The sequence below is a fragment of the Cuculus canorus genome, chromosome 30, assembly GCF_017976375.1.
Source record: "Cuculus canorus isolate bCucCan1 chromosome 30, bCucCan1.pri, whole genome shotgun sequence".
NCBI classification, from domain to species: Eukaryota; Metazoa; Chordata; class Aves; order Cuculiformes; family Cuculidae; genus Cuculus; species Cuculus canorus.
The window spans coordinates 1,527,824-1,554,620 of record NC_071430.1 but is presented as its reverse complement, the minus strand read 5'-3'; the positions used below and the strand labels follow the sequence as shown (position 1 = coordinate 1,554,620).

General features: G+C 61.8%; 5 protein-coding genes across 17 annotated transcripts in view; 1 reads left to right on the top strand and 4 right to left on the bottom strand.

The window, feature by feature from the left end:
• The window catches only part of SMARCA4 (SWI/SNF related, matrix associated, actin dependent regulator of chromatin, subfamily a, member 4), a 36,182-nt gene extending 33,475 nt beyond the window's left edge, over nt 1–2,707 (bottom strand). For all 13 annotated transcript variants that reach the window (XM_054051784.1, XM_054051785.1, XM_054051786.1 and 10 more), the window contains exon 1: nt 2,547–2,707. The gene's annotated coding sequence lies outside the window, so the exon portion shown is untranslated. The remainder of the gene's footprint in view (nt 1–2,546) is intronic.
• A 1,276-nt stretch (nt 2,708–3,983) lies between these two features.
• On the bottom strand, nt 3,984–5,834 carry TIMM29 (translocase of inner mitochondrial membrane 29). The gene is made up of 2 exons (XM_054051835.1): nt 5,728–5,834; nt 3,984–5,260 (listed from the first exon to the last, which is right to left on the bottom strand). The coding sequence occupies exons 1-2, from the start codon at nt 5,786–5,788 to the stop codon at nt 4,602–4,604; spliced, it is 720 nt and encodes a 239-aa protein (XP_053907810.1). The 5' UTR covers nt 5,789–5,834; the 3' UTR covers nt 3,984–4,601.
• Nucleotides 5,835–6,797: 963 nt separating this feature from the next.
• CARM1 (coactivator associated arginine methyltransferase 1) lies at nt 6,798–18,443 on the bottom strand. Its single transcript, XM_054051805.1, has 16 exons — nt 18,252–18,443; nt 14,927–15,052; nt 14,733–14,839; nt 14,544–14,648; nt 13,522–13,632; nt 11,688–11,865; nt 10,852–10,942; nt 10,654–10,735; nt 9,990–10,075; nt 9,814–9,903; nt 9,602–9,739; nt 8,669–8,758; nt 8,455–8,567; nt 8,284–8,361; nt 8,070–8,138; nt 6,798–7,481 (listed from the first exon to the last, which is right to left on the bottom strand). Exons 1-16 carry the CDS (start codon nt 18,394–18,396, stop codon nt 7,345–7,347), a joined length of 1,746 nt encoding a protein of 581 aa, XP_053907780.1. The 5' UTR covers nt 18,397–18,443; the 3' UTR covers nt 6,798–7,344.
• A 1,255-nt stretch (nt 18,444–19,698) lies between these two features.
• Nucleotides 19,699–21,928, bottom strand: C30H19orf38 (chromosome 30 C19orf38 homolog). Its single transcript, XM_054051836.1, has 8 exons — nt 21,712–21,928; nt 21,319–21,618; nt 21,174–21,245; nt 21,003–21,089; nt 20,733–20,760; nt 20,569–20,612; nt 20,426–20,463; nt 19,699–20,316 (listed from the first exon to the last, which is right to left on the bottom strand). The coding sequence occupies exons 1-8, from the start codon at nt 21,740–21,742 to the stop codon at nt 20,200–20,202; spliced, it is 717 nt and encodes a 238-aa protein (XP_053907811.1). The 5' UTR covers nt 21,743–21,928; the 3' UTR covers nt 19,699–20,199.
• Nucleotides 21,929–23,407: 1,479 nt separating this feature from the next.
• TMED1 (transmembrane p24 trafficking protein 1) lies at nt 23,408–25,935 on the top strand. The gene is made up of 4 exons (XM_054051837.1): nt 23,408–23,758; nt 24,429–24,526; nt 24,601–24,802; nt 25,429–25,935. The coding sequence occupies exons 1-4, from the start codon at nt 23,588–23,590 to the stop codon at nt 25,645–25,647; spliced, it is 690 nt and encodes a 229-aa protein (XP_053907812.1). The 5' UTR covers nt 23,408–23,587; the 3' UTR covers nt 25,648–25,935.
• Nucleotides 25,936–26,797: the final 862 nt, after the last annotated feature.

Here is a 26,797-nt window from a genome sequence, read left to right as displayed (position 1 = left end):
GGTGTCGCCCACCACTGCCATCCCCCAAATCCCCAACGATCAATTAATTAACAATTAACATTAATAATCCGACAATGGGGATTCCGCGCGCTCCTTCCGGTGCCTGTAATTTGATTTTTTTCTGGAAGGAAAACCCGGATCCACAGCCTCAGAGTCGTCATTAATCCGTGACTGCAGGAGGCAAACAGCTTCCTGGGGTTAATCCCAGCTTTTTCCCGGGCTGGCTTCCCAGGTTTTCCCATTTCTGAGCCATTCCAGCACGTTTCCCAATGGGAAGAGCCCACTTGCAGGGAAAAAAAACAGCAACTTCCCAAAAATCCGTGTGGTTTTGATCCCAAGCCCCGCACGGCTCCGTTTGAATCACTGCGGAGCAGCTCAGCCTGGAGGTTCCTTCTCCTCAATTTTGGGATTTGGAAGCTTTTCCAAACTTTCAGTAGCCAAAGGGGGATGGAAGAGGCCTCCGCCTTCGTTAGCGCCGCGCAGTTCGTTAATTTTAAGCGGCAGCTGCGCAAATCCCATAATGACCCCCCTCAGCATCCTTCAGGCTTGGATTTTCCAAGGAGGAAAATGGGAATGATGCTAACGGGGAGGGGAATGGGCAGCGGAGCCCCTGTCTCCCTGCGATCCCAGAGTGGCTCCGGGAGCCGTAACGGACTCGGGAAGAATGGGAAAAATAGGGGGGAAAAAAGCTCCCCGGTTGTATAAAATGTTGTGGGAAGAGCCAAAAATCCTGCTCTGCCGGCACCGGAAAATCCCGGTTTTCACCCCAAAAGGTCTGAGTGCGGTGGGGAATAAATTCAGGAATGTTTATCCCCAAATCCAGGGATTTATAAGAGCGGTCAAGGAGGCTCCGCGATTCCCACGGCCCCGCGGGACGCGTGAGCTCTGCTTTAGCGCAGCGGGAACGCGGGAAAAAGGGGGGATTGGGGAGTGGGAACCCCCAAAAGGATCCTCCGACAGCCCTGAGGGACCCCAAAAGGGATCCCCGACAGTCCCAAAGGGACCCCCAAAAGGACCTTCTGACAGCCCTGAGGGACCCCAAAAGTAACCCCAAAAAAGACCAGCTGACAACCCCAAGGGGACTCCGACAGTCTCAAAGGGACCCCCAAAAGTGACCCCAACGGCCCTGAGGGACCCCCAAAAGGACACCCTCAAAAGCCCCAGAGGGAACCCCAAAAGAGACCCCTTGACAACCCAAATGAGACCCCAAAACAGACCCGCCCGACAGCCCTGAAGCACCCCAAAAGGAACCCCAAAAGAGATCCCTTGACAACCCTGAGGAGACCCCCAAAGCGACCCCCCCCCAGCCCTGAGGGGACCACTAAAGAGACCCCAAAAGGGACCCCCCAGCAGCTCCGAAGGACCCCTAAAAGGGCGCCCCCAAAGGGATGCTCCCACAGCCCCCAAAGAGCCCCCCAAAATCAACAAAGAGGATGGACGAACCCCCCCAGTCCAACGCTGGGAATACCCCCCCCCCATTCCCGAGGGATCCAAAGGGACCCTCATCGGGGGTACCAGAGCCCTTCACCCCAAAAAGAGGGGGGATTCATTAATTAAGAGGGAGTGATGGGATGGGGGGAAAAGATCCCGAGAGGATGCGGAGATCCCCAAAAAAATGGGGGGGGGGGTGGAGGGGTCCTGTTTTAAGGGAGGGGAAGAGGGACAAAAGGACAAAGGATGAGGAGGAAGGGGCTTTTGGGGGGGGCACTGCCCCCCAAACTGGGGGGGAAGGTGGAAAAGAGGGGGGGATGCAGCTCCCACAGGGACTGGGGGGGCACTGAGGTGGCCCTGACACCTCCCCTGCAGCGAAAAGGGGGTGAGGGGCAAAGGGAGGTCTGAGGGGAGAGATGGGGGGGGGGGCTGGAAAGGGGGGGCTGAAGGGGGGGGCACTGAGAGGGTTAAAGGGGTGAAAAGGGGGAATGATGGGGGTGAAAAAGGAGGTTTGAAACGGGGGGAAACGGGGGGGGTGAAAATGGGGGAGATGAAGAGATGGGGTGAAAAGGGGGCGTGAAAAGGGGGGAGCAGTGATGGGGGCTGAAAATACGGCTGAAAGGGGGGGATGAAAAAGGGGGGGGATGAAAAAGGGGGGATGAAAGGGGGGATGAAAGGGGGGATGGAAAGGGGGTAGAATAGAAGGGGGGATGGAAGGGGGATGGAAAGCGGGGATGAAAAAGGGGGGATGAAAAGGGGAGGATGGAAGGGGGATGGAAAGGGGGGGATGGAAAGGAGGGGATGGAAAGGAGGGGATGGAAAGGAGGGATGAAGGGGGGGATGGAAAGGGGGGGATTGAAAGGGGAGGATGGAAGGGGAGGATGGAAGGGGAGGATGGAAGGGGGATGGAAAGGGGGGGATGGAAAGGGGGGGCACAAAGCGATGCTGAGGGAGATGGGGAGGGGGGGGCGGCCAGACCCCTTCCCCCCAACCTCGAACAATAGGCAGCGCGTTCGGCGGCCCCGCACTCCCGTGTCCCTCCCGGGCCGCCGTACCCTCCCCATTGACCCGCTCCATCCCCGCCGCAGCCCCCGCGTTTCCCACCCCGCCCTCACCGCCCGAGGAGCCGCTGCCCGGGTCCATCCCCGCCGGGCGGCCCCGTCCCCGCCGGGAACAAAGGAGCCGGAGCCGCCGCCGCCGCCTGAGGGAGCGACAGAGCCGCGCGCGCGCCCGACACAGCAGCAGCAGCAGCAGCGTCGCCGCGCGTCCCCGCGCCCCCCCCCGCAGCCAATCAGCGGCCGCGCTGCCCGCCACGGCCCCGCCCCCCGCCGCCCATTGGAGGGAGGAGGTGCGCGCGGGCCAATCAGAGCAGGCGGGGCGCTGTCAGGTCCCGCCCCCTCGCGGCTCGCCGGCCACTTGGAGGCGCCCCCCGGCTCCCCATTCACCTGTCCGTCTCCGGCGCTCGCAGCCAATCAGCGCGCGCTGCCCTCGCGCCGCAGCCAATGGGGCGGCGGGAAAGGAGCCGCGGGGGGGAGGGGGAGGAAAGAGAGCGGTGTCCGCGCGCGCATGCGCAGTGACCGCGACACTGCGGCGGAGGTGGGGGGGGCGCCAACAATGGGGCGAATTCGGGCGATTTGGGGGTCTCCCTGTGCGGCGGCACCGCGGGAACGGACCTCCCTCAGTGTCCCTCACGGGACGGAGCCGTGGGGACCCCCGCCCGGAGCGAGGGAGGGCGAAACCGGGGGAGCGGTTGAGGGGAAATGGAGGAAAAGGAGAAGAAATCGCGGGGAAACGAGAAAAAATGGGGAAAATGTGAGGAAAAATGAGAGAAAATGAGGAAAAATGGGAGAAAATATGAGGAAAAGCGAGGGGAAATCGTCAAAAATGAGGAAAAATGGGAGAAAATATGAGGAAAAGTGAGGGGAAATTGTGAAAAATGAGGAAAAATGGGAGAAAAATGAGAAATCAGTAAAAGAAAAAATAGGGAAAAGAAGAAAAACAGTGAAAATGAGAAAAAAGGGAGAAAACAATGAAAAATGCAGGAAAACAGGAAAGTGAGGAAAAATGGGAGAAAATGAGGGGGAGAATGAGGAAAAATGGGGGCAAAGGAGGGGAAACTGGGGGGAAATGATGGAAATTGAGGAAAAATAAAGAAAAATGAGGAGAAACCTGTAAAAAAAATAGGGAAAATGTGAGGAAAAAAGAAGAAAAAATAGGGAAAATGAGAAAAAATGGAGAGAGAATGTGGAAATGAGGGGAAAATTGGGAGAAAATGAGGGATGATGGGGAAAAATAGTGGCAGAAAAATTGGCAAGAATGGGGGGAATAAGGAAAAATGGGGGAAACGAGGAAAAACAGAGGAAAAAATGTGGAAATTGAGGTAAATATGGGGGAAAATGAAAGGGAAACGTGGGAAACGGGAAAAAAATTAGGGACAATGGGAAAAATTGGGAGAAACGAGGGAAAAAAGTGGGGAAATGGGGAAAAAACAAAGAGCTAAAGGTACGTGAAGGCGAAGCGCAACGGAATGAAGGGGCACAAACGTCGCTTTTCCGAAGAATTCTAACCCACGAGGCAGAAAGCAGGGATTTGGGGGCAAAAAGTGGGATAATCAAGGCCAAGTAACGAACCGGCAGGCACCGGTGCTAATTAGCATCTCCTGGCGGCGTCATTAATTCAGGCAGAGACGTGTGCGCGTCCCGGCGTTCCCAGCGGGGCTTAATTGCCAAAGGAAATTAAGGTTTAACGATGCCGGTTCGTCAGCACCGTCTCCACGGCAACGCCGGTGAAAGCCGAGATATCAAATAGATATAAAACCCATACAAATCAATTAATTAAATATCGCAGTGGGAGCCATCACCTCACAATAATTAATCCCCAGGGGGTGAGACGCGTCAGTGCCTTAACAAAGCACTGATCGATAACGAGACGAGCGAGCGCCCCAGCCCTAACGAACCCCTGGCTGATAATTAAGCAGAAATAAGAGCAGTCTTAATGCCTGCAATTAATAAAACACCATAACGAGGGGTTGGGGGTAATTGGGGCGTGGGGGTGCCGTCCCGTTCACCCCCAACTACCGTTTGGGGTAAATCCACGGGAATTTGGCCCCGTTAATGAGTTATGAAGGAGAATTAACGACGTTAGGAGTCCTAAGTGAGAGTTCAGCGGCGCTAACGAGCCGCATGCACCATCCCGTCGTGTTCACGTGCTCCCGGCGCGGCCACCTCGCTCTCGGCTTGCCGGATCTGCTCCGGGCTGAGTATTATGGGCTGGAATTTCTCCAGATATCGGCTCTCGTTGCGGTGAGAGCGGAGCTGATTGGGGTGGATTTGGCGCAGCCGCGCCGGCAACGCCATGAATTCCTCCTCGTTGATGTCACAATCCCGCAGCCGCGCCGCCAGCACCCACCAGCGCCCGAAAAATCCTACATCCAGGATGCGGCCGGGGAAATCACGCCAGCGCGGCAACAGGTGCCGGCACTGCGCCGAGTACAGCGCAGCGTCCGCGGCGTGCGGCGCCTCGTAGATGACGGCGGCAAAGATGAGGTTGCGGTAGCGTAACCGGCCGGATTCGCGGCGCCGTAGGAGCCGCTGGACGTGCCGGTCGGCGCTGGGACTGCGTGTGGCGGGTGATAGAAGCAGGAGCGTTCCGGAAGCTTCCAGAGTCGCCGCATCAAAGGATTCGGCGCTGGGGACGGCGCGGGCACAGGCGCTCGCTCCTGCCAACGCTGCCACGACGGCGGCTGCAGCTACCGGACGGCGACGAGCGTCTTGTGCCGCCTCCCGCACCGCCGATGCGTAATCGTGCAGCAGCGCACCCCACCAGCGCCCTGGGGGGGCCAAAACCCTGAACTGGGGGGCTCGGGACCACCAAACTCCCTAAATTAAGGGGGGGCGGGGACCCCAAACCCCCCCCTCCCCCGACAGGACCCAGGGATTCCAAACCCCTGAACTGGGGTGGGGGGGGGCACAGACCCCAACCCCCCCCCCAACAGAACCCAGGGAACACCAAACCCCCTAAATTAAGGGGGGCGGGGACCCCAAACACCCCCCCCCCCCCGACAGGACGCAGGGACACCAAAGCCCCTGAACTGGGGGGACCGGGGACCCCAAACCCCCCCAACAGAACCCAGGGACACCAAACCCCTGAACTGGGGGGGCCGGGGACCCCCCAATGACCCCCGTCTCCCCCCCAACCCCCCCCAATGACCCCCGTCTGCCCCCCATCCCCCCCGATGATCCCTCTCTGCCCCCCAAACCCCCCCAATTGAACCCCGAGGTTCCAGCCCCCCCTCACCGATGCGGCTCCCCCTCAAGCGACCCCAGAAGCCGCGAGGCCCCCCCTGCCCCTCCGCCATCACCGGAAACGGCTCCGGCCGGGACGGAACCGGGGGGCGGAGCCATAACATGGCGGGGGGGGGGAAACGGAATGGGCGGAACCATTGAGAGGGCGGAACCATCGCATGGGGGAAACCGGAATGGGCGGAACCATTGAGAGGGCGGAACTATCGCATGGGGGGGGGGAACGGGCGGAACCATCGCATTGGGTGGGGGGAACAAAGGAATGGGCGGAACCATGGCGGTTCGAGAGACAAACGGAACCATGGGGGAAGGGGGGGGGGGGGGTGTTGAAACAAGGGAATGGGATGAACCATCACATGGAGGGGGGGACGACAGGCGGATCCATTGCATGGGGGGGAATGGGAAGGAAACATCGGGAGAAGAGCCAGACCAGAACGGGCAGAGCCATCGGGGGGGGGGGGGGGAACGTCCCACGCCTCCCACTCTGTCCCAGCTGGGGGGGGGTTTCCCCGTGCCCCCAAGTTTGTGTCTTGGCACGATGAGGGGGAATCTCTGGCCCCGTTTGTGACCTGGCAGGGTTGGGGGCCCCTTTGCCCCCCGGTTCCATGTCTGGGAGTTTTGGGGGTCCCTGTGCCCCCCGTTTGTAATCTGGAAGGGTTGGGAAGCCCCTGTCCTCTCCCGTTCCACAGTCCGGCAAGGGCTGGGGGGTCCTCCCCATCCTCCACTTCGTGATCTGGAAGGGTTGGGGGTCCCCATGCCCCCCCCCCCATCCACAGCTGGGCAGTGTTGGGGGGTCCCTGCACCCCCCAGTTTTCAACCTGGAAGGGTCGGGGGTCCCCCCGGCGCCCAGACTGTGACCTGGAAGAGGTGGGGATCCTCATCTTCCCCCGGTTGGGAGGGTTGGGGGGGTCCTGTTCTCCCCGGTTCCAGTCTGGCAGGGGAGGGTGATCCCCACCATCCCCCCAGTTTGGGACCTGGAAGGGCTGCGGGGTTCTTAAACCCCCAGTTCCACAGTCTGGTAGTGGTTGGGGGTCCCTGTGCCCCCACTTTGGCGTGCGGCGCTCCTTGGAAACCCTCCCGTTTATTGGGTACTACAGCCGGAAACCCAGCGGATCTGCTATTCCTACATGATGTCCCCGGGCAGGGGACAGCCCCCGGCCCCCCAAAGCACACGGGGGTCCCCCCTGGCCCTCACAAAGCACAGGGAGGTCCCCACCACTCCCCCTCCTCGCAGGGGTGAAAAGAGGAGAGAGGAGAGTCCAGGCGCCGGGAGCCGGAGCGATGCCGAAGCGAGCTGCGCCGGGAAGCCTTCTTCCATACCAGAACCAGCCCTGGCTGCTCCGGCTGGCCGGAACGGGGCCAAAAGAAGGGATTTTGGGTCCCTCCAGGCTCTTCCCCATGGAAAGGGGAGTGGGGGGCGCTCAGGCCTGGTGTTAAAAAAAAAAATAATCCCAAAAACTGAGAAAAAATAAAGGGGGGAAAAAAAAAAAACCAAAGAAAGAAAAACCATCTCCTGGTGTGGTGATTGCGGCGACGAGCGGAGCGGCCGAGAGTCCGGAGCAACGGCAGCGCCGCGGGCTGAGGCTTTGGCGTTGGTGGCGTCGGCGCAGCCTTAGCTGCCGTAGTGCATGGTGTTGGTGGTGATGGACATGGGGGAGGCCATGGAGAGGGGGGGGCCCCCCATGGTGAACTGGCTGTTGAGGGGGTAGTGGGTGCTGGAGCCCCCCCCGGCCTGCGCGCTGGAGGAGCCTGTGGGGAGAGGGGGGGTCAGGGGGGGTCTGGGGGAGAGAGGGGGTCTGGTCTGTGGTGGAGGGGGTGTCCAGATGAGGAGAGAGGGGGTTTGGGGGGACTCTGGGGGAGAGGGGGGGTCTGGATGAATCCAGAGGAAGAGAGAGGGGAAGAGAGGGCGTCCGGGGGGCGGGGGGGGGTTTGGGGGCATCTGTGTGGGGGAGAGAGGATTTGTGGGGGTCTCGGGGTGAGACGGGGGGGCAGGTGGGGCTTGGGGGGGGTCCTGGGGGGTGTCCAGAGGAGGAGAGAGGGGAGTGAAGGGTGTCCTAAGGGAAGAGAGGGGCGTTTGGGGGTGTCTGGGGGGGTCCAGAGGAGGAGGGGGGGGGGGTGAAGGGGGGTCCAGAGGAGGAGAGAGGGGCATTTGAGGGTGTCTGGGGGGGTCCAGAGGAGGAGAGAGGGGAGAGCAGGGATCTGGGGGGGGTCGAGGCACAACGAGACGGGGGGTCCAGGGGTGGAGAGAGGGGATTTGGGGGGGTCCCAAGGGTTCAGGGAGGAGCTCCCAGGGGTTGTGGGGTCTTGAGGGGTTCCCGGGGCGCTTCCGGGGGTCACCTTGGACGATGCCGGTGCTCATGATGGAGCCCATCCTGGAGTGAGTGTGGTTGACGATGCCAGTGTTGGCTGCAGAGAGGGGGAAGCGCCGTAAGGATCAGCCGGGGGGGGAGAGGGGGCAGATTTCGGGGCTCCTGGGCCCCCCCAGCCCCATTTCTGCACCCCCCAATCCCTTTCTTCACTCCCCACAGCCCCGTTTCCCCCCGGCTCTCACCTAAGGGGATGAGGTTGTTGTGGCCGACATTGGAGCCGCCGGCGATGACGCTGCTGAGGTCGTACGCTGCCGGCATCCCTGTGGGAGATGAGGGGGTACAGTGGGGTTCACCCCCAGTCTCCCCCCATCAAGGGCGGCTCAGGGGCCCCCCACAGTCCCCCCCAAACCCACCGGCCACGGCCATGCCCGTGCTCATGTTGTAGGCGCTGCCCGTGCTCCACATGTTCTCCGAGGGGGAAGTGTAGTGGGAGCCCGGGGGGGGCGAAGGGGTCGTCCCGGTGTACCTGAGGGGAGGGGGCAAAAAAAAAAGGGGGGGAAGGGGGGGTCGGTGAGGCCTCCGGGGGGCTCCGGGGGCCCCCGCCCGCAGCAGCCCCCCCGGCCCTACCTGAAGAAGGGGTTTTTCAGGTCGAGGAGGTTGCTGGACTTGGAGCCCGTCTGGTCCACCTGCGCCACGATGCTGATGTCGTAGCTCTGCCTGGGGGGGCGCGGCGGCAATGAGACCCCCGTCAGCCGCCAGGGGGGACGTTCGCTCTCCATTTTCTATCATTTTCCCTATTTTTTCCTTCTTTTTCCCCTCACATTTTCCCTACTTTTTTTTTTACAGGTTTCTCCTCATTTTTCTTTATTTTTCCTCTATTTCCATCATTTTCCCCCAATTTCCCCTCATTCTCCCCCTCATTTTCTCCCATTTTTCCTCATTTTCTCTCATTTTTCCTCACATTTTCCCCATTTTTTCTCGTTTCCCCGCGATTTCTCCTCCTTTTCCTCCATTTCCCCTCAACCGCTCCCCCGGTTTCGCCCTCCCTCGCTCCGGGCGGGGGTCCCCACGGCTCCGTCCTGTGAGGGACACTGAGGGAGGTCCGTTCCCGCGGTGCCGCCGCGCAGCGAGACCCCCAAATCGCCCGAATTCGCCCCATTCTTGGCGCCCCCCCCCCCCGCCACAACAAAGGGGGTAACGGAACCCCAGTTTGTGCTCGGAGCGGAGGGCACAGGGACACCCCCACACTGAGAGGGGCGCAGAGAAACCCACGTCTGCGCTCAGAGTGTGGGGCCAGCTTTGAGCTGGGCACCCCCAAAGCCCTCCTGTGCCCCCCCCCATATTTTAACCCCCCCCACGCTCCTCCCCGTGTTTTGGGACCCCCCTTTGAGCACCCCGATGCTTTGAGGTCACCCCCAAAGCCCCAAACTCTCCTTGGCGATGAGCAGATGGGTCCCCAGGAGCACGCGGGCAGCTCGGAGTTGGATGCCCCCATGTTTCCCCCCCCGCCATGATTTGGGGTGTCCCCCCCGTGTTTTGGGCCACCGCTGGACCCCCCACCTCTTGTTGGCGATGAGTAGACAGGTCCCTGAGAGCGTGTCCCCGGCTTTGGCGAACAGAGGTGACTGGAAGAGGCACCGCACCTGGTACCAGTGGGTCAGCGGCTCCGTCGGCGCCGTCGACAGCCACACCGTCATTCTAGGGGGCACAAAAATGGGGAGTCAGAGCCCCCCTCCATCCCCTGAACCCCAAAACCTTCCCCGGACACCTACATGGAGCCGATGAAGGCGACGTCGAACCAGAAGGCCAAGCCGTGCACCAGCCCCGAGTGCAGCATGTGGAACTTGAACGGGATTTCTATCCTGGAGAGAAGAAGAGGGGAGTTGGGGGGGATGTTCGGGGTCCCCCAGATTGATTTTGGGAGGGGGGGAGGAATTTGAGCACCCACCGATGCAAGTCGCCTTCTTTGGCTTCCAAGAAATTCACGGTGTATTTGACAGATTTGGCCATGAGGATCCGGATGTCGAAGGTGTCCTGGGTCGGGGGGGAAGGAAAAGGGGGGGTCAGTGACTGGGAGCCCCCCAGATTGATTGGAACCCCCCCAGGACCACTCAGAGCCCCCCCTGATCCCTTGGAGCCCCTCCCTAGATTGCCCAAAGCCCCCCCGAGCCCCCTGGATTGTTCAGAGCCCCTTTCAGGAGCCCCCGGGGATGACTTGGAATCCCCCCAAGATCACCCCCAGTGCCCCCTGATCGCTTGGAGTCCCCCAGAGCCCCCCTCGATCCCTTGGAGCCCCCCCCTAAATTGCTCTGAGCCCTCTGATCCCTTTCAGGAGCCCCCGGGATCACTTGGAATCCCCCCAAGATCACCCCCAGAGCCCCCCTCGATCCCTTGGAGCCCCCCCCTCAAATTGCTCTGAGCCCTCTGATCCCTTTCAGGAGCCCCCAGGATGACTCGGAGCCCCTCCTGCCCCCTGGAGTTCCCCCCCCCCCCAGCCGCTTGGATCGTTTGGAATCTGCCCCGGGATTCCCCCAACCAGGTCACTTGGAGACCCTGCAGGATCACCCAGAGCCCCCCCCGATCCCTCAGAGCCCCCCAAGACCCCCTCTCACCACCACCGGCTGCCGAAAATACTCATCGACGGCGGCTCCGCGCAGCGCCGAGAGGTCGACTCCGTGGAAGGAGGGCTGATACCTGCGGGAAAGGGGGTGCAGAATGAAGTGGGGGCAGCTCTGCTCAGGGCCCCCCCCCTCCCTCGGAGCTTGGGAAGGGGCTGGGATCACGGCTCCCCCTTCCCGTGCCGCGCTCACCAGAAGTTGGCCTTGGTGAACTGCTCCATGTAGAGCTGCTCATCCGTGAATGGCGCCAGGTGGACGTCGCCGATCGTCGGGAACATATTCCCTGTGCCAGAACGGAGCAGGCGGATCAGGGGGACCCCAACCTCCCAGGCCAGGGTCCCCCCCAGAGTGGGAAAGAGCCCCCCCAGGACACCAGGAAGCCCCAGGAAGCACCTGCTCCCCACCCCAGGGTCTGGAATCCTGGGAAAGAGCCCCCCCAGGACACCAGGAACATCCAGGAAACACTGTATCCCCATCCTGGGGTCGGGAATACCAGGAAAAAGCGCCCCCCAGACACTGGGAACCCCCATTCCGGTTGGGAAGCGCCTGCTCCTGATCCCCAGCCCCCCAGGGTCCAGCTGTGGTGTCCAGGCAGGGAAGTAACCCCTTGGGATGCTGGGATCCCCCAGCCCCACCGGGAAAGCATCCGCATCCTGTGGGAATTCCTTCCTTATCCCCTCTTGCCAGAACCAGCTGGCATTCTGGGAGCTCCCCAGTGCGGTGGCATCCAAGGGGGCCTCTCCAACCGCGATCCCGAAGGAAAGGGGGCTTCGCTTCCCGCCTGTGGAATTTGTGGCTGTGGTGGAGCCACCAATTGCCCAAATCCAGCGGCTCAGTGAAACTTGTGAAGGTGGTGACGTTGGCACAGCGATACCGGAGCCTCCCCGGTGCTGCCGGAGCCTCCTCGATTGGTTTGCATGGGATTCCCGGTGGAGAAATCAGCTTTCCAGTTGGGAATACCAAGCCGAGCCCCTTCCCTCCCTGCTAACGAGGTTGCTACCGTGGGATTCGTTCCCGACCCTCCTCACCGCTGGGTTTCAGATACTTCTTGGCATGGAGGTAGCTCTCCAGCATCCGCTCGTTGAAGAGCATGTATCCCATCGGCTCCGAGATGATGATGTCCACCTGCTCCGGCAACGACACCTCCTCCACCTTTCCCGGGATCACCACGATCCGGTCCGTCAGGTTGTTGCTCTTCACCAGCACCTACTCCCAGAAAACGGGGAGAGAATGGGATTGTTGGGGTTGGAAAAGCCTTTCAAGATGATAGAATGACAGAAGAGTTTGGGTGACACGGTGACTTTGAGCGCGACCAGCTAAAAGTGAAACGGGATGGAGCCATGGAACTGTGGAACGGGTTGGAAGGGACCCCAAAGCCCATCCAGATCCAACGCCACGTGCAGGGACACCTCCCGCTGGATGAGGGGCTCCAAGGCCCATCCAAGCCGGCCTGGAACCCCTCCCGGGATGGGGCAGCCTTATTCCAGGGCCTCCACACCCTCATCATGAAGAAGTTCCTCCTCCCGTCCAGTCTAAACCTGCGCCTCTCCCGTTTGCCCCCATTGCCCCTCGGCCCATCACTCCAGGCCTTTGGGAACAGCCCCTCCGCAGCTTTCCTGGAGCCCCTTCAGGCGCTGAAGCTGCTCGGAGGTCTCCTGGGAGCCTTCTCCAGGCTGAACAACCCCAACTCTCCCAGCCCGGCCTCGGACGGGAGGTTCTGCAGCCCTCGCAGCATCCTTGGAGCCTCCTCTGGGCCCCTTCCAACAGCTCCATCTCCTCCTTCTGCTGAGGATCCCAGAGCCGGACCCAATCCTCCCGATGAGGTCTCCCCGAGAGGAGCCGAGGGGCAGATCCCCTCCCTCCCTGCTGGGCATCCTTCTCGTGGTGCAGCCCAGGACACGGGCGGTTTCTGGGCTGGGAGCGCACGGTGTGGCTCCTCTTGAGGTTCTCCTCCTCCAGCGCCCCAAGTCCTTCCCCTCAGGACTGCTCCCAATCCCATCATCCTCCAGCCTGGATTGAAATTGGGGATTCCAACCCCGATCCCAATACAGACCCAACTCCACAGCTCCATGGATTCCAGGTTCATCCCTGGAGGGGTTCAAGGCCGGGTTGGATGAGGCTTGGAGCCCCTGATCCAGCGGGATGTCCCTGCCCAAAGCAGGGGTTGGAACTGGATGATCTTTAAGGTCCCTTCCAGCCCAAACTATTCTATGATTCTATGATTTTAAAGCCCTCCCTGGATGGAGGCTTGGCCCCTGCCCTGCGCAGCTGCTTCCAGCACTCGGGAATGCTTTGGGAATGGGATTTATCCCAGTATCCCAGCTAAACCTCGCCCAGGGCAGCTCAAGGCTGTTTCCTTTGAGAAAAGAGCTTTCCTTGGCTGGAAAAGCCCTTTAAGGGAGTCCTGGGACCAGGGAGTCGTGGGATCCAGGAATCGCTTAGGTTGGAAAAGCCCTTCAAGATCCCAGATTCCAACCCTGATCCCAATCCAGGTCTCCAAGCCCCACAACTCTGCAGATTTAACCCCCGTCCAGGATGGTGACTCAGTCCCTGCCCTGTGCAGCTGCTTCCAGCATTCAGGATCCCTCCTGGCCCTCAGCCCATGGATTCAGCCTGGCCCGATCCATATGGATCCTTCCTGCCCCCCAGCCCATGGATCCAGCTCAGCCCAATCTGTCTGCATCCTTCCTGCTCCCCAACCCACGGATCCAGCCTGGCCCGACCCCTCTGTAGATCCTTCCTGCCCTCCAGCCCACGGATCCAGCCTGGCCCGATCCCTGTGTATCCGTCCTGCCCTCTGGAACAATCCCAGTTGGGTTTGGCACAAGCCCACGGATCCCAGCGCTTCCCAGAGCCACCCACCTCCGCGTGCTGGGCCATGGTGCTGGCTTCCACTGCGTAGATCTTCCTCGCTCCGGCCTGCGCCGCGAAGAAGGAAAGGATTCCAGAGCCGCAGCCGACATCCAGGACAATCTGGGAAGGAGATGGGAAGGATACGGTGAAGCCTGGCACCCGCTCTGCATCCGGCTCTCATCGTTCCCAGTGCCCCAGAGCTGGGATCGGGATCCTCCGGGCTGGGACTGCAAGATTCCAAGAGGGAAAAACACAGCAGCCGCGGCAGCACGGCCCTTCCCGGTGCGAAACCACTCTGATGGGCAGTGGAGCAAAGCAGCTCCGGAGAAGGAACCGACTCCTGCAAGTCATTTCTCACCTAGCGGGAAGCGCTAATTAGCAGATCTGCTAACGAGCCGAGCGCTCAGAGCCAGCTCCGCTCGGCAGCAGGACCGGACTCCGGCATTACCCCCCCTTCGGCGCTGCGCCAAACCGTGCCAGGACCCATGGCGGCTCCCGGCGCTTGGCTGCAGCCACTTCCCAGCGGGATTAAGAGTGCGCGGCTGAGACAGGGAACGGCACCGGAACAACAAATCCTCTTTGATCCTATATATAACCGAGCCGAGGGATCAGCGGGAACGGGGCATGAAGGCAGCTGAGCCCGGTGCCGGCGGCTCTGGGATGGTACCGGGCAGCAGCCATGGCTACTGGCCACCGTTCCTGCTGTGCGTTCGGAGCCAGACCCGGATTTGGGGAATACTGAGAGTACAATCACTACGGAGGAGTCGGGAAAGCACTAGAATGGAGGAAAAGTGGAGGCAAATCAGGTGGAAAAAGCCCAAATCCAAGACAGAAAAGTGGGAACGGAAAAGGGCCCCGAGTCCAGGGGGAAAAGCAGGAGCGGGAAAGGCCCGGAGTTGCGGTGCCTCTTCCAGCACCGCTGTGTGCCGAGGCATGGAGCGATCCAGTGTCATCCGTAGCCCGGCAGTGGGATCCAGAGCCAGAACCTCAGCACATATTCCCCCGGACTCCGGGAATCACGCGAGGCCAACCTTGTCCTTGAAGTCGCTATGGTTCTGCAGGATGGCTCGCTGGTAGGTGCCTGTCCGCACGTAGTCCTGCATCATGTTCTGCTGCTGGGACAGGTATCCGTAGAACTGGGACAGGAGAGACGGATGCGGGAGTCACCAGGAAGCACGGCCAGCCCGGCCGGCAGCGTACCGGGCCGGAGAACGCCTCACCTGGAAGTACTGCACAGCCGAGGACTCCTCCGTCCGCTCGCTGAACACAGAGCGCTCCGTGTTGTGGCCCCGGCAGTTTTTCAGGATGTTATAAAACGAACAGAAATCTGGAAAAGACGGAGAAAGGGGGGATTTAACTGAGAGGGAGCGATTACGGGAGTCCTGGAGAAGCCAAATCCCACCCGGAGCCGTACCGTTAGGGGTGGCGAATTGGACGAGGACGCTATTGCAGCCCAGTGTGATGATGAAGGATTGCTTCCCGACGCGGCTGCACTCAGTTTCCCGGGACACAGAGCACTTGAACACGCAGACCTCTTCATCTGGGGAGGGGGAAATCGGAAAGGCGGGGGGGGGGAACAGGGAATCAGGGGGAAAAACAGGGAATGAGGAGTGAGAGCCAGGCAAAGCCCCCAGCAGCTCCCTTGGCTCCGGTCGGACCCCACTCCCCGTATGCCACACGGACATGGCTCGGCCCACGGCCGCATCCCTTCTCCTGTGCATCAGACAGGCGCCAAGGGATGGAGAGAGAAGATAATTAGGCTAATTAACCTCAGTGGCGCTGACTTGGCAGGGCGGGGGGGTGGGTAAATAACCCAGGTGCAGCAAAAGGGGTTACAGGGCTTTGGAGCAGCCGGAATTCCCAATCGTAGCAGCTCCCACCGCTGCCGGGATGACCCAGCTCCCGGTGAAGCCGTGGACAGAGCCAGAAGCTGCACCGGCATCACAGCATTCCCTAACGGATGGTGCCGGAAGCAGCACCGGCACTGGCCATCACGGCGTTTGCCTTGTTAGCCGTGGAGCAGTTAATTAGCACCTCAAGCCTTACTCACATGCCGAAAAAACCAAACTGCGACAGCTAAACTCGCTTTATCCCCGGCATCGCGCCCCGGCACACCGTTACTCCGGGCTGGAGTTGCCGGATTCATTTGGAGGAGGAAGAGGGAAAGGATCTGGGAGCTTTCCAGCCTCAACAGAGACCCCGGCAGTGCCGGGAGCTGGCAATTCCCGCCAGCCGCGCTAATCAGGCCGCCAGCCGGGCCTCCCGTCTCTTTGTGGCCGATAAAAAGAGCCGGCAGATGTGGCAGCGGCTGCTCCAGCGCTGAAAGGGCAGCGGGAGACCCCGGCCACACAAAAGGCTTGGAAAAGCGGGATGACGCGCTGGCCGCGGCGAAGGATGGAAAAGCCGGGGCTTGGCACCTTCCGATGCCGCACCAGCACACAGAGCGAACTTGGCGCCTGCCACGCGAGGAAAAAGCTCTGGGCTTGGGGCGAAGCTTCGCTCCCAGTACCGGGAATTCACTCCAAACCTTATTCCTGGGGGAAGGGAGGGGAACGGCTCCCCCTCAGCGTTCCCTCTCCTCCCCTGGGAGGAAATACAGGCCGGAGAAGCCGCACGTGCCTCAGTTTCCCTGCCCCATCCCACACCGCGGACAAAGTCTCCTCCAAACCTGGTGCAGGATGGGCTGCTGTGTGCTAATTACGCACAGCAATTAATTAATCCAACCAGAGCACATCGTTAGCAGGGAAGGAAGGGGGTCAGGTCGTTATTCCTGGCTGTGAAGCCAACATCTGTGCTAATAATGGCGTGGAAAGTGGCTGTGGAGGCCCCGACGCGTTCCTCAGTTTCCTCAGATTTGGGAACGCGGAGGGATGGGGCTAAAAACCAACCCCAAATGGGATTCTTGGGTGGAGACAAAGGGAATTTAGCTCCAGCACCGTGCTCGCCAGCCGGGAAGCGAAGCCCCCAGTTCCTCTGGTGATGGCAGTCAGAGAGACCCCCCCTCCCCGCCAAAGAGACCCCCCCGGCTGCTGGGAAGCTCCCAAATCCAGGCTGGCTCCGGCACAGGGTGCCGGGAAGGAACTTGCCGTCAGCTCAGGCAAACGCCTTGGGGATGGGGGAGCCCCAGGGCCAGCTCGGCTGAGCGCCCCAAAGCCACTGTCCCTTCATGGTGGGGGGGTACAGGATGGTGCTGGACCCCCTGATCCCCCCCAGACCCCTATTCCACCCCACAGCCCCCACCCACTCCCTACCCCTCCCCAGACCCTCACCTTCCTCCCATCCTTTAAGCCCCTACAGGTTCCTCCCAGTCACCTCAGCACACCCAGCCGGGACCCCCCCAAATCATCCTGGACCCCTTAAACCATCACCATCTCTCCCAGTTCCCCCCCCAAATCATCCTGGACCCCTTAAACCATCACCATCTCTCCCAGCCACCCCTCCTCCCCCCAAATCAACCTGGACACCCCCCTCCCCCTAAACCCTTCAGAGCCCCATAGCTTCACTCCCTCAGGCCCTCAGCCCCAAACCAAACCATGCCCAGGCCTGACCCCCAAATCGCATCAGTGCCCCCCAAATCATCTCAGGCTCCCAGGCCCGACCTCTCCAGCCCTTCTGGCTCCCCCCACCCCAGACCCCCAGGCCTCACCCCCCCTAACACCCCCAAGTCCAACCTCTCAGGCCCCCCCAACCCCAGACCAACCCTCCAAGACCTCACCCCCCCAGTTACAGCCCCCCTCAGCCCCTCCAGCCCCAGACCAAGCCCCAGGACCTCGCTCCCCCTCAGGCCTCAGCTCCCAAGACATCGCCCCCTTAAACCCCCCCGCGGCCTCTCCCCCTCCTCCTCAGCCCTAAACCAATCCCCCCAACACCTCCCCCCCTGCACCCCCAGGCCCTCACACTCCCTCAGCCCCCCCAGGCCTAAACCAACCCCTCAAGACCTCACCTCCTCAAGACCTCACACACACCCCTCAGCCCCCCCAAGCTCGACTCCCTCAGCCCTAAACCAACCCCCCAACCTGTCAGCACCCCCAACCTCAGCCCCCTCAAATCCAAACCCACACCCCAAGATCTCGCCCCCCCTCAGCCGCCCCCAAGCGTCAGCCCCCTCCAGCCCTAAAGCAACTCATCCAAGACCTCACCCGTCACCTCAGCCCCCAAGGTCCGACCCCTCAGCCCCAAACCCACCCCTCAAGACCTCAACCCCCCCTCAGTCCCCTCAAGCTCAACCCCCCCAGCCCCAAACCCACCCCTCAAGACCTCGCCCCCCCTCAGTCCCCTCAAGCTCAATCCCCCCAGCCCCAAACCCACCCCTCAAGACCTCGCCCCCCCCAGCCCCAAATCCACCCCTCAAGACCTCGCCCCCCCCAGCCCCAAACCCATCCCTCAAGACCTCACCCCCTCCTCAGTCCCCTCAAGCTCAATCCCCCCCAGCCCCAAACCCACGCCTCTCAGGTCTCACCCCCCCCTCAGCCTCCCTAGACCCGGCCCCCTCAGCCCCAAATCAACCCCTCTAGGCCTCGCCCCTCTTCAGCCTCCCCAGCCCTAAAGCAGCCCCCCGCCAAGGTCTCCTCCCCCTCAGCCCCCCAGCCCTAAAGCAGCCCCCCCAAGGTCTCCCCCCCTCATCCCCCCAGCCCTAAAGCAGCCCTCGCCCCCTCTCAGCGCCCCCAGCCCCGGCTCCTCAGCCCCGACACCCCCCCAGCACGCCGGGCCTCGCCCCCCCCCGGCCTCTCCGCACTCACGGCCATAGAGCGCCAGCCCGGCGCTGTCGGGGCCGGTGCGGACCTCGAGGCGCAGCGGCTGCTGCTCCTGGTGCCGCTGGATCTCGCCGTTGGCGTCCCCGATGGTGAGGAGCCGCACGCCGGGGAACACCGACACCGCGGCCATCTTGGAGCCGCCGCCGCGCCCCGCCCCCGCGCGCGCCGCCACCGACACGCCCACCCCGGCAAGCCACGCCTACCCGCCCCCGGCACAGGCCACGCCCCCTCCATTGAAACGGGTGGGCCGGGAACTCAGGCCACGCCCACTCCGTAGACCACGCCCATGTCGGATCAGGCCACGCCCACCGGGCGATGACACGCCCACCACTAGCGTGCACACGCCCCCGGCACAGCAGACCACGCCCCCCTCCGTTTGGACCACGCCTGCAATGTGATTAGGCCACGCCCACCCCCGCACAGGCCACGCCCACACAATCGGTCCACGTGTCAGTGGGTCAGACCATGTCCACCGCATAGGCCACGCCCCCTCTATTGGACCACGCCTACCAAATCAGGTCACGCCCACTCTGGAATAGGCCACGCCCGTCGTGGCTCAGGCCACGCCCACCCCATCACTTCTTGCATGTCAGTGGATCAGGCCACGCCTACCAAGGGCACGCCCACCTCGAGGGGCCACAGCAGGTCACGCCCACACCGACAGCCATGACAGAACACGCCCCCTCCATTGAACCACGCCTTCCAGTGGATCAGACCACGCCCACTCCTTCACAGGCCACTCCCCCAGCGACACAAGGCACACCCCCCTGCATTGACCTGTTTGCACCAGAGGTGCAGGCCACGACCACCCTGAGCAAACCACGCCCCCTCCACTGGACCACGTGCTCCAGCGGCCCAGGACACGCCCCAGCGGTGCAGCCCACACCGCCTCCACCGGCTCAGGCCACGCCTCTTGGTGGCACAGCCCACGAGCCCACAATGGAACCACACCTACTACCCCCAAGCTGTGCAGACCACGCCCACTCCACGGTAGCCACGCCCCCTCAAACAAACCACGCCCTCCAGTCGCTCAGGCCACGCCCCCTCCACCCGATCGCACCCCCAGCGGCTTAGGACACGCCCCACGATGATCTCACCCCTTAGACCACGCCCACACCATCATGGCCTTCCCCACCAGTGCAGACCCCGCCCCTCACATCGAGGCCACGCCCACCCCCACACTCGCTCGTGCTGTGGCCACGCCCCCTGGCGGCGGGACCGGGAATGGGGAACCGGGAGGGTCAACTGGGAAAGGGCAGAGCAAACTGGGAACCAGTAACGCAGAGGGAGAAACCGGGAACAGGCAAAGGAAACTGAGGATGGGCAAAGGGAAACGGGAACGGGCACAGAGCACCGGAACCGGGATGGGTTACCGGCACCGGGATGGGTTACCGGCACTGGGTACCGGCACCGGGCGCTGCCAGCAGCCTCGAATACCGGCGCAGGTTACTCCCATCAGCGCTGGGAACCGGTACTGGCACCGCACTAGAAACCGGGCAGAGACCGGTAGCGCGCTCCAAGCTCCGCTTGGCACATGGCAGAGCACCGGGAACACCACACGGCGGGACGAGGCACCGTGTCTGCCACCGGCACCAGGCGGAAAAGGCTTTTATTGACTCCAGAGCCAGCTCCGGCAGCGGAGACGCTCCGGCACACACACCGGGATTTGGGGAGCGCAGCCTGGCTCCGCCGTGTCCCCGCAGGCTCCTGCCAGGGGGAGGCCAAGGAGCATTTGCCAGCACCGGCACCGAGCTGCCGGCGGCGCCTTGGCACTGCTGCCATGCCGAGGGGCTCACCGGCAGCGCGTCCCCCCCAGCCTGGCATCGCGCTGGCACCTCACAGCCTTGACTTTATGCCTGGGAATCCTCTTGCTCGCCGGCAAACGGGATCTGGGTACCCCATGCCGTGACGGCAGAGCCGGTACCACCAGGGCTCACGCCAAGGACCTGAAGGTGCTGAAATGGGGGGCGGCAGCGGGAGAGGCCCGGGAATCTCTGTGTGGGGACGCCAGGACGGGGCTGCTGCCGCCGACGGCTCCTGCCTGCGGGATCTTTTGGGGACAGAGAGCCTGGACTGAGCTTGTGCCAAACCTGTGCCGCTCTGGCGACCCCAAAACCAACCCTTGGTGGGCGCAGGGACCCCAAACCGACCCCACTCACCACGCTGGCGGCATAGGCGCAGTTGTCATAGGAAAGCTCTGGGGAGAGAAAAAGCACCGGTGATGGTTTGGGGAGCACCGGGGCAGCAGTGGTGCTGGCTGCCGACGGCACGCACCGCCCCGGCGCAGAGCTCCAGGCCTTACCGGTGGTGGGGAACTGCGTCTCAGTCCAGCAGGACACCCGCTCCCTGCGAAGAAAAGAGAAGGCGGTGGGAGCGCAGCAGGAGGCAGCCGGGAGCCAGACACCACGGCTTGGCCCAGGGCGTTCCCAGTTTGGCCACGGAGGTGCCGGCTCCGGCCGCTCTCACCTCTTTGCCCGCTGCCTCCTGGCCTCAACTGGCAAGAGAGAAAACAGAGACGGGCTCAGCCGTGTGGTGACACCGGGGCGATCCAGCAGTGCCTTAATCCCATCTCTCCCCAAACCACAACCCCGCGGCGGTGTTGCAGCCACCGGTGACGCATGTGGAGCCGGTGGGGACCGCAAACGGAGCCGTGTGCTGCCCCGGTGGGGAGTTTGGAGGTGCCCCACTGGCACAGCCCACACTGCCCGGTTAGAGAGAGAACCGCGCCCCACACACCTCGCCAAGCTGCCGCCGCCGCTGCCGCCAGCAGCAGCAGCACCAGGACGGCCGCGCTGACGGCAACCGGGACAAGCCAGGAGCGACCTGGAAGGTGAGAAAGGGCTGAGGGTCACTGGGAACGAGCTGCCAGCAGTGCCGCCAAGCCAGGCGCGTTCCCAGTGCCGGTACCTTGCTGCAGAGCAGTGGAGACGGGCACGGTGGGAGCAGCGGTGGGCGCGTGGCAGCCGCTGTCGTCGGAGGCTGCGGAGAAACATGCCGAGATGAGCTCGGTGGCATTCCCAGCGCGAGCTCAGCCAGCATCCACCCCTCTTACCGTTCACCACCAGCTCCACACTAAACGCTGACACTTGCCAGGCGCTGCCGTTATAGCTCCGGTACCGACACCGGTAGCACCGGGAAGGTGGCGTGGCCTCGTCCAGGGGGAAATCCACCATGTGCTGGTCTGGCTCGGCAGCGACACTCTGCACGGGAGCGCTGGCACCCACCGGGAAGAGCTCGAAGGTGCTGCCAGTGTAGCTCCGTGGGGCCAAGCATCTGATTTTTAGGGGACCCTCATCCTGCGGAAGGACGAGCCCGAGAGGTGGCGGGGAGAGTCCCAGTGCCGCCGCGGCTCCTGCGGGAGAGGGATGGTGAGCGGAGAAGATGGATCCCACCACCAGGCCAGCAGCACCGTGGCCAATTCTGGCTGAGCCGACCCAAAACAGACCTGCCACGAGGAGGAGAAACTCCAGCCTCATCCTGCTCTTCCTCCAGAGTCAGCGAGGGCTCCACCACAGAGACACTGAACCCTCGCCGAAAAGATGAATTTTGCTCAAGGCAAAGTTTCATCACTCAGGAAGGAAATGACAGCGCCCTGAGGATGGATCTGAGTTGTTTCCCCTTCCCCCTTGCGCAAAAAAAGAAGGCTTTTTCCACCCAACAACCAGAGTTGGACGTGGATTCCGGCAGAAGAGATGATTTCCCAGGCCTTGCTCCAAAACCTCATCATGTGTTTGCCGATAACACCAAGCCGTGCGGTGTGGTCGGCACGCGGGAGGGAAGGGATGACATCCAGAGGGACCTGGACAGGCTGGAGAAGGTCCTGTATGATCCTCATGGAGCTCAGCAAGGCCAAGGGCAAGGTCCTGCACCGGAGTTGGGACAATCCCAAATGGCTCCAGGCCAGGAGCGGCCCTGAAGAGAACCATTTGTGGGTCCTGTTCAAGCTCCAGAGGAGCTCGAAATGGGTTCTCAGAGCCTGGAGATCCAACTGCATCCTGGGCTGCATCCAAAGAGTGGGACCAGAGGGCAAAGGAAGGGATTCTGCCTCTCTGCTCCACTCTGGGGAAACCAAACCTGGAGCCCTATGTCCTGTTCTGGAGTCCTCGGCACAAGAAGGACACAGAGCTGTTGGAGCGAGGCCAGAGGCAGCCACGGAGATGATCCAAGGGCTGGAGAACCTTCCGACAGGCTGAGAATTGGGGTTGTGCAGCCTGGAGAAGGTTCTGGGGAGGTCTTAGAGCAGCCTATGGAGAAGCCTTCCAGACGGAAGCTTCAGAGCCCCTCAAATCTGCACCTAATGACTCAAATCACCCCCAGGACCTCCCAGATCTGCACCAGAACTTCACAGATGGGCTCCAGAGCCCCTCAAATCTGCACCTAATGACCCAAATCTGCCCCAAGGCCTCCCAGATCTGCACCTAGCAACCTAAATCTGCCCCAGGACCTCACAGATGGGCTCCAGAGCCCCTCAAAACTTCACCTAATGACTTAAATCTGTCCCTATGACTCCCAGATCTGGCCCAGAGCCCTTCGAATCTGCTCCTAATGACCTAAACCTCCCCCAAGTACTCCCAGATCTGCTCCAGAGCCCCTCAGATCTGCCCCAGGGACTCCTAGACCTTCACCTGACGACATAAATCTGTCCAAAGGACCCCCAAATCTGCCCCAGAGACCCCAAAATCTGCATCTAATAACCTGAATCTGCCCCAGAAGCCCTCAAATTTTCACCTCATGACGCAGATCTGCCTCAGGATACCTCAAATCTGTACCTGATGACCTAAATACGCCCCAAGGACTCCCAGATCTACTCCAGGGCCCTTCAAATCTGCTCTAAATGACCTCAGTTTGAACCAAGGACTCCCAGTTATGCCCCAGGGCCTCCCAGATGCGCTCCAGAGCGCCTCAAATTCGCACTGAAAGACCTCAATCTGCCCCTGAGCCCCCCCCCATGCACCCCCTCCGGGCCGCGTTGCACTGTGGGAGCTGAGACGCCCGGGGGGCGGGGCTCTGTCTCGCGCCTACCAGTGAGAGCGCAGGGGGCGGGGCTTTATCTGGCAGTGACCAATGAGTGAGCAGAAGGCGGGACTTTCGCGCTGACCAATGAGAGAGCAGCGCGGGGGAGGTGCCAGGATCGAACAGCCAATCAGAGGAGAGCGCTCCCGCCAAGGCTACCGCGAGGACCCCCCCGTCCTCCTCCTCTTCCCGGCGCGAGCGTCCGCGGCGCTGCCTGAAGCCCCCGCCTCGGCGTTCCCGCCTCAGGCGCTCGCCGCGGGCAGCCCCTCGACGGGGAGGGGCCCGCCTTAAAGGCGCCGTGCGCGGAGATGGCGGCGCGGTGGCTGTGGCTGTTGGCGCTCTGGGCCGGGGCCGTCGTCTCTTCGCCGCCGCCTCCTCCTCCTCCTGACGCCGAGGTGACATTCGTGCTGCCCGCAGGACGCAGGGAGTGCTTCTACCAGGCAGCGCCCGGGAACGCCTCTATGGAGACCGAGTACCAGGTACCGGCGGGGCGGGGTCTGGAAGGGGCGGTAAACGAGGGGGCGTGGCCTGAGAGGAGGGGCGTGGCCTGAGAGGAGGGGCGTGGCCTGAGGTAAGAGTGCGTTGGCTGAGGGGGCGTGGCCATAACGCGACCGTGCGGGAGGGGGCGTGGCCTAGGCGGGAGGGGGACCAGAGAACCCATATACGTGGGGGCGTGGCCTGAGCGCGCGGCTATTGGGTGGTGCTGAAGGGGCGTGGCCTGGGGCTAAGGGGGCGGGACCAGTGTGCATGGGTGTGATGGAAGGGGCGTGGTCTAACCAGGAGGGGCGTGGCCTGGGCTAAGGAGATGGGACCAGTGTGCGTGGGTGTGATGGAAGGGGCGTGGTCTAACCAGGATGGGCGTGGCCTGCACTAAGTGGGCGGGAGCAGTGTGAATGGGCATGAGGAAGGGGCGTGGTCTAATCAGGAGGGGGCGGGACTAGTGTGAGTGTGAATTGAAGGGGCGTGGTCTAACAGGAGGGGGCGTGGCCTGGGCGGGGGTCTTGGTACGGGGGGGGGGGGGGGGGGGGGGGTGGTCAGGTGAGGGGGTCCCAGTACTGGGAAGGGTTCGGGTTGTGTTGGAGGGGAGTCCCGGCACCGAGAGGGTCCTCATTGCCGGTGTCCCCGTTACCACCATTCTCGTCTCGGCAGGTGATCGGCGGGGCTGGCCTGGACGTGGATTTCACCCTGGAGAGCCCCTCGGGTCTGGTGCTGGTGAGCGAGCGGCGCCGCTCGGACGGGGCGCACACGTGAGTCCGGCCGCAGCCCACGCGCCCCGCTGCGCCCGGCCACGTCCCACCCCACTGCTCCCTTCTCTCGGCAGCGTGGAGCCCACCGAAGCCGGCGACTACAAACTCTGCTTCGACAACTCCTTCAGCGCCATCTCGGAGAAGCTGGTGTTCTTCGAGCTCCTCTTCGACAGCGCCCGCCCGGAAGAGGATGAGGATGAAGACGAGGAAGGTGATGGATGGGCCGAAGCAGTCGAGCCTGAGGACACGCTGGATGTCAAGATCGAGGACATAAAGGTGGGATTTGTTGATCGGAAAGGGCTTTTCCGACCCAAATGATTCCCAGCTTCTCCAATCGGGTCTGGCTCCAGGGTCCGGAGCACCAGAGAGACCCGGAGCTGCGGAGAATGTAGGGATCAAGGGTGCCCTAGGACAGGTGGGAGCACAGATCTGCTCCAGGGTGGATCCCTATGGAGCGACCCCGATGGGATGAGATTCCCCCCAGCTCAGCACTGGATCTGGTACTCGGAAGGCAGAGCGGGGTTGGATCAGGCTGGAATTAATCCGAAAGGGCTTTTCCAACCCAAATGGCTCTCAGATTCTCTGATTGTGTCCGTCTTTGGGGCCCTGAGCCCTGGACAGACCTGGAGTAGGGCTGGAGGATACGGGCTGGGATGGAGCTGTAAGAGCGGGGATTCAACCCCAAAATGCTCTCGGCTGATGTCCCTTGGGAACATCCCAGGGTCTGGAAACGTCCCTTCACCCAACCCATCCCAGGATTCCAGGAACGCGGGGAGCTTGAAGCCCCATCCTTTGGAGTGGAAAGACCTGGAAAGGGCCCTTCCCACCTAAAACCATCCCAGGATTCCAGCTGGCAGGGGAGGTGTGCCTTGGTGCATCCAACCAGCATTTCCCACCCTCAGGAATCCATCGAGACCATGCGGAGCCGCCTGGAGCGGAGCATCCAGATGCAGACGCTGCTGCGAGCCTTCGAGGCGCGGGATCGCAATCTCCAGGAGAGCAACTTGGGCCGCGTGAACTTCTGGTCGGCCGTGAACCTGGCCGTGCTGGTGGTCGTGGCCGTCGTCCAGGTCCGCCTCCTCAAGAGCCTCTTCCAGGACAAGCGGCCGGTGCGGACATAGCCGGGAAGCTCCTGGGATTCCGGAAGGGGGATGCGCTTCGCTCCAGCTGCGGCGTCTCCCTCCCGGTGGGGATGAAACCCCTCTGGATTCCCAGCCTGGGGTCTCACCAGTGCCATCACAGGCAGGTTTGAGGGCAGAAGTGGACTCGGCTGCACATCCTTAAGCCTTCCCGGCTGGAATCCGGGCACTGCGGCATCTGCTCTTCCCAGCCGGCACATGGAGAGCCACCAGCATTAAAAATGTCTGGAACTTGGAATCGGAGCAGCAAATGGTGCTGCTGGGGCGCGGGGTTTGAGGGACAGAACCGGGGTGGGGGGGAAAGGCCCTGGAATCCATGCGAGCATCGGAGCCGCCTGGAAAAAACCGGAGCTGGGAGTGGAAAAGGGTGAAAATACCTTTGGTGAGCGCAGCATCACTGGAGCTGCCCCCACAGCACCGATCCAGGGCTGCGCTGGGAGAGGCCAGTGGGCTTCATCAGCTCCGGCATTCCCAGCTCCCTCATTGGTGATCCCACTAATTAGGGAGCGATGGCGCAGGTAGATCCAAACTGGGGCACAGCTGGATCCGGAGCCCGGGGCGAACCCCTGGCGGTGGTGCTCCACATCTGGATGGAGATGGGCACAGTGCCCCTCTTTGTGCCCTTTGTTCTCCTGTAATGCCTCTTTTTTCATGGTTTACACCCATTTTGGGGGCGTTTAAAGCCTTTAGGATTGCTTTACACCCTTTTGAGGGGGCTTTACACTTTTTTATCCTTTACTGCCTCTTTTTTCATGATTTACACCCATTTTGGGGGCGTTTAGGACCTTTAGGATTGCTTTACACCCTTTTGAGGGGGCTTTACGCTCTTTTTTATCCTTTACTGCCTTTTTTTTCATGATTTACACCCGTTTTGGGAGAGTTTACACCCTTTTAGGGGGTTCTCCCTCTTTTTTAGGCTTTAATGCCTTTTTTTTACTGATTCACCCTACTTTTGAGAGGCTTCGCACCTCTTCTTAATGACAACACCCTTTTTTAACGATTTACACCATTTTTTGAGGGGCCTCACGCTTTTTTAATGCCTTTTTTAAATGGATTTTTGCCCTTTGTGCCATTTTTTATGCTTCAATCTCTTTTTTTTATGACTGAGGCTCATTCGGGGGAGCTTTACACC